Raw genomic sequence first — 6,230 nt, 5'->3', positions numbered from 1 at the left:
TACTGACTAACGAGGTGACACCAATCAGTGTGTCCTATGTGCTAACGAGCTATACGTGCTAAAGTCCAACCTCCAAAAATACATGGAAAAACCAAAACCTGTAACACCATCCCCCTTAAGACAACAAATATAGCCTATATTTTTGTTGGCCAAGTTTGCTCACCACCAACAGAAAACAACTTGCTGTCAACAATTAAAAACAAGAAAAAACACATACTTCCAAATGATAATATACAACCATTTAATTTTTGTTCTTTTTCTTTCTATAGAATCCTAAAACTCACTAGCTTCTAGAACTCTTGTCTTCCTGAAACTCACTCTCGTCCCCTTGGAAGGAGCACAAACAAAACACAAATCAAATTGTATTAGTCATGTCTGATTTCAAGAGCAAACTCCTGCAATATCTCGACAGGCATGTTGTTGGATCGGGGCCCAGTCCCCAATGTCATGCTACAGAACATTTGGGTTGGCACATCTGAGAATGAATCCTGATAATCTAAAAGCAGGATCACAATTTCAATATAATTGTACCCATAAATTGTCAGTTGGTTGCATAAATAATGACTAAATGTTACATGAATTGTAACTATGAAATATCAAAAGCAAATGTACACCCCTTTGTTAATATGTATTGGCAATAATTAACTTAAGGGTGAGGCATGGAATGATAAAAAATGTATATTTTGTCAGGCTGAATGTTTGAAATATGAGTAGGTGATTTGATTCATGCCACTTCAGTAGTGGAATAAAGACAATTAGTGCTTGGATGTTGTAAAGAAATGCTGGAGTGATGTAAGATTGTTAATAAAACTGATTATAGACCAATTTATTATACTGCGTATGTGTATAGGCTGCAAGTACCTTGAAATCAAGTTGTTTTCAAGTCATTGAAAAAACGACCAGAAAATACATCTTCTCAACTTTGACTTTCAACCGAACATATATTGGTCATCAGGCATAGTGTTATTTTCAACGTCTTTTCAATTACATTTTGCTCATGGGAATAGTGCAATGTCAAAACACAATAACCAATATGTAGAAACAGCTTGGGATATATTGTAAACCTAAACATTTTGAAGTGTTGCATTTTGATTCAAGTGGGTCACCAAAGTCGTAAGTGTAACACAACTCTATTCTTGTTAAATCTCATAAATAGTACTCTTTCAATTTAGAGCAAACGTTTAGGGTTCTACATTCTGACATTCCTTAAAATACTGCTCCTACAATGTTAAACCATTCTTTATTGTGACGTGACTAAAATACTTCCACAATATTAGAAACATTCTACATTATTTCATTGATATCATGAAACAACTACATGTATTTTCTGATGTTTAGTCAGAGATCTTTTATCAGAGTATCTCTTCCCACATTGATTACAGCTGTGAGGTTTCTCTCCTGTGTGTGTTCTCTGGTGAGATACCAGGCTGCTTAGCTGAGTAAAACTCCTCCCACATTGATCACAGCTATAAGGTTTCTCGCCTGTGTGTATTCTCTGGTGTACAGTCAAAATGCCAGATGAAGCAAAACTCTTCCCACATTGATTACAGCTATACGATTTCTCTCCTGTGTGTGATATCAGGCTGCTTAGCTGAGTAAAACTCTTCCCACATTCATCACAGCTACAAGATTTCTCTCCTGTGTGTGTTCTCTGGTGTGATGTCAGACTGGTTGACTGAGTGAAACTCTTCCCACATTGACCACAGCTATAAGATTTCTCTCCTGTGTGTGTTCTCTGGTGTGATATCAGGCTGGTTGAATGAGTGAAACTCTTCCCACATTGAGTACAGCTATAAGGTTTCTCTCCTGTGTGTGTTCTCTGATGTGTTGCCAGACAGCCAGATGTACCAAAACTCTTCCCACATTGACCACAGCTATAAGGTTTCTCTCCTGTGTGTGTTCTCTGGTGTGATATCAGGCTGGTTGAATGAGTAAAACTCTTCCCACACTGACTACAGCTATACAATTTTTCTCCTGTGTGTGTTCTCTGGTGTATAGTTAGATAGCTAGATGTCGTAAAACTCTTCCCACATTGATCACACCTAGAAAGTTTCTCTCCAGTGTGAATTATTTGATGTATCTTAAGGTCTACTGAAGAGTTTAATATTTTCCCACAGTCAGAGCAGCAGAAAGATTTCTCTTCTGTGTGTACTCGCTGGTGTTTCTTGAGGAGTTCTGATCTGGAGAGACTTTTCTCTGCCTCATCAGCATCATGATGTTGTTGAGGCTCCCCTGAGGATCCACGATTGTCCCGTCTCTCTCCTGTGTGAATGACAAAGTCAGACAGCAGAAATCCACTTTTTATGAGGTAAAAAGTGATGCCCAGAGCATATCCATGAAGTTGTACAATTGATGTCTGTCAAATTATTTGACAATTAAGACAGTCAAGTTAGGAACAAGCCATATTGTCTTGTTTTCACATTAGTAGTAACTAGAAATAAGTTATTAAAGTTGTTGCAATCCTAAGCAGTGTGCCTGACAACTATTGGTCTCCAATATAGGCCTTTTTCTGTGTTTGCTAAAATTGCAGCATGAGGGCAATGCACACACAACTTGGTTGCAGAAACTCCGCCATGCTAATGAGGAAACCACTAGTTATACCAATACTATAGAACAGTGGTTCCCAAACTTTTTATAGTCCCTTACCCTTTCAAACATTCAACCTGCAGCTTCGTACCCCCTCTTGCACCAGGGTCAGCGCAATCTCAAATGTTGTTTTTTTGCCATCATTGTAAGCCTGCCACACACACACACACACACACACACACACACTATACAATACATTTATTAAACATACGTTTGTCACAACTGTGATCTGTGCCTGTATTTAGTTGTCATGCTAGTGAGGGAATCCACTCTCACATAGGTACGTGGTAGCAAAGGGTATCAGTGTCTTAACAGCGCAATTTGCCAAGGCAGGATACTCTGAACCCAGACCTATCCAGAAATTTGGCAGTGGCTTCTGAATAAATAAAATGTTCACAGAACTGCTTGTTGCTATTTCGATGAGGTTTTCTTGTTCAGATTGTGGTAAGTGGACTGGAGGCAGGGCATGAAAGGGATAATGAATCCAGTTGTTTGTGTCATCCGTTTCGGGAAAGTACCTGCAAAATTGCACAGCCAACTCACTCAGGTGTTTCGCTACATCACATTTGACATTGTCCGTAAGCTTGAGTTAATTTGCACACAAAAAAAATCATACAATAATGGAAAGACCTGTGTATTATCCTTGTTAACGGAGACAGAAGAGCTCCTACTTCTTTAATCATAGCCTCAATTTTGTCCTGCACATTGAATATTGTTGCGGAGAGTCCCTGTAATCCTAGGTTCAGATCATTCAGGTGAGAAAAAACATCACCCAGATAGGCCAGTTGTGTGAGAAACTCGTCATCATGCAAGTGGTCAGACAAGTGAAAATTATGCTCAGTAAAGAAAACTTTAAGCTCGTCTCTCAATTCAAAAAAACGTGTCAATACTTTGCCCCTTGATAACCAGCGCACTTCTGTATGTTGTAAAAGCGTAACATGGTCACTGCCCATATCATTGCACAGTGCATAAAATACAAGCGAGTTCAGGGGCCCTGCTTTAACAAAGTTAACCATTTTCACTGTTGTGTCCAAAATGTCTTTCAAGCTGTCAGGCATTCCCTTGGCAGCAAGAGCATCTCGGTGGATGCTGCAGTGTACCCAAGTGGCGTCGGGAGAAACATCTTGTACGTGCGTTACCACTCCACTATGTTCCCCTGTCATGGCTTTTGCGCCATCAGTACAGATACCAACACGAGCAGCAGCTACGTTTGGCTACATTATGGACCGTTAGTGGAATTCCCGCGAGAGAGTAACAGTTAATGTGATTGGATGTTAATTATTTGACTAGGCTACCTGTATTTGACATTGTGTTGTTATAGCACTGAACACTAGATGGTTTAATTTTATTTGCGGCAGTGAAATGAGGCCTCTCAGGTGTTGGAAAATAAAAATGGACTGTTTGAAAATGTGAAGAAAATGTTTTATTTTTTATTTTTTTTAAATGTGTATCACATTTTTATTTGGCGTATCCCTGACGGCATTGCGTACACCCCAGTTTGGTAATACTTGCCATAGACCCATAACTTCACCTTAAAAATAACATAGACCTAGGACCATAAATCATTTAATATTTCAGATGAAACATGGAAACTAAAATGTATTTTTCATGACATTTCATAACCTGATCACCAGATAATTTTGTGAATAATCCCACTAGGCTACTCTGTAATGTGTTGTCATTCTAAATGTCCTGAATAAGAAAATAGCTCTGTGTTGTACAATAGCCTATACATCAAGGAACAGTTCTCTACACATTATGAGCTAAGTATCTATGTGTGCAAACAGACTAACGAGACCCTACAGTAAATCAAGCAGACAATAACATTATAAACATCAATTTGTTAGGGATGTTGGATCCAACGTGGAGCACAGCATAACTGTCTTTACCAGAGTAATGAATGAAGAAGCACTTTGATTGTTGTTGCATGTCGTGATGTTTGTCATGTGACTGTCATTTGAAAATGATTTCCTGGTTCAGCCGATGATAGTTGAACATGTGACTGTAACTAAACAGCTACAGTATTAAGAATTATGTGTAATTATTGAAGAACCGCGCTAATGACAGTATCCATTTGGGTGTTGTCAATAAAGTTAAGGGGACTCTTTTTTAGAGGGTGGATCAGCTTAATATTGCGGAAAGAATGTTGCTTCCAATGCAATTGTCTGCATCATTTCCAATCCCCCATATTTTTTGGGTAAATATATATATCCATACTCACATGCATATATATACACCTATATACATACACATACCTATATAGACATACATACTTTTTTAAAGAATATACCTTTATCATTATTCCCCGCAAATCCTACTGCCGATCCCCCAATTGAAGTAAACTAATAAACGTCTGCTTCTACCTTCAATCCATACATCTTATACACATTCTACAGACACAGTCTACTTTAAGGTGACTCTCAGTTAAAACCATTGGATTTTGCATACTCTGAAATGATTTAGGATTTCTGTGCCCATGAAAACTGTTTCCCAGCGTAATATAAGGAAACACTAAATGTTACGTAGGTAGAGTGCATTTCCGATATCTGAACACAAAAAACTGTTCTAACAGGACAATAACCTAAACCACAAGGCCAAATCTACACTGGAGGAGCTTACCAAGATGAGGAGCTTAGAAGATTGAATGTTCCTGAGTGGCCTAGTTAGTTTGGACTTAAATCCTCTTGAAAGTCTATGGCAAGACTTGAAGCCATAGCTTTCTAGCTCTGATCAACAACCAACTTGACAGAACAGGAAGAATTTTAAAAAGAATAATGAATACTCACATGAAGATCAGTCGCCTATTGGATGACATCACAACTTCCCATCAAGCCAACTCCTTGACCGCCTTAATATGACATCACTCACTCCTTCAAGTTTGCAGTGGTCTAAAAATAAAAAACTATTTTGTATTTATATATCTTTAATGTATTTATATCTCTCTTTTCAACAGGAAGTTTTTTTTTTAAATCACTGGAGGACATCATGAACAATTTCGACAGTACAAAAACATATTCAGGTGTAGAATGCCCTTTTAAAAATCACACATTAGTTCAACAAGTTTGAGTCCTAGAGTTTGTGTCCTTGATTTATAAGACAGTACTCACTGTATGTAGATCAATGTCCCTGTTTTATAAGATAGTACTCACTGTATTTTCTGGTGTTGATCAGTTCTCCAGTCTTCTCTTCTTCGTCCTCCTCTAGTGTGACAGTAATCTCCCCCTCTTCATCCTTCATTCCAAAAAACGCGTCTTCCTCTTCTTCTTTCACGGTAACAGCCTCACCCTCTACTTGTTTTTGTATTGTAACATCCTTCTCTTCCTTCTCCTCTTTCACAAGAGCTTCTTTCTCCGTCCAGCAGACCTCTTCTTTATCAGGAGGAATAGTTTAGTGAACTCATGGTCGGGAATAACCGCTTGTTAGCATTAGCGACTAGACTAGTGCTAACTTAACCAGCCAGCTAGCTGACTTACAACGTAAATATTAAATGAAATGGGGTAGCTAGTTGTTTACACATAAGTATGTTTAAATCACAGTGGCAAATAAACCACGAAATTGTCTAAAGAACTTGAATGTTCCGACTTTGTTGGCTAGCGAGCTACCGAGGTGGCTGCAGTTGTTGAAGAAGCGTTCCGTCCACTAGA

At 38.5% G+C, this 6,230-nt stretch overlaps 1 protein-coding gene across 1 annotated transcript; it reads right to left on the bottom strand.

The window, feature by feature from the left end:
• Positions 1–224: 224 nt before the first annotated feature.
• Positions 225–5,823, bottom strand: LOC112254097 (gastrula zinc finger protein XlCGF17.1-like). The gene is made up of 2 exons (XM_042325010.1): positions 5,736–5,823; positions 225–2,262 (listed from the first exon to the last, which is right to left on the bottom strand). Exons 1-2 carry the CDS (start codon positions 5,821–5,823, stop codon positions 1,304–1,306), a joined length of 1,047 nt encoding a protein of 348 aa, XP_042180944.1. The 3' UTR covers positions 225–1,303.
• Positions 5,824–6,230: the final 407 nt, after the last annotated feature.

The sequence above is a fragment of the Oncorhynchus tshawytscha genome, linkage group LG07 (assembly GCF_018296145.1).
Source record: "Oncorhynchus tshawytscha isolate Ot180627B linkage group LG07, Otsh_v2.0, whole genome shotgun sequence".
Taxonomy (NCBI): domain Eukaryota; kingdom Metazoa; phylum Chordata; class Actinopteri; order Salmoniformes; family Salmonidae; genus Oncorhynchus; species Oncorhynchus tshawytscha.
This window is presented reverse-complemented; position numbering and strand designations above follow the sequence as displayed.

Coding starts and splice junctions, on each gene's coding strand:
- LOC112254097 (XM_042325010.1), bottom strand. CDS start 5,823: ATGAAGGATGAAGAGGGGGAGATTACTGTCACACTAGAGGAGGACGAA. Junction 2,263..5,735: donor GATCAACACCAGAAAATACA/GTGAGTACTATC, acceptor TCATTCACACAG/GAGAGAGACGGGACAATCGT.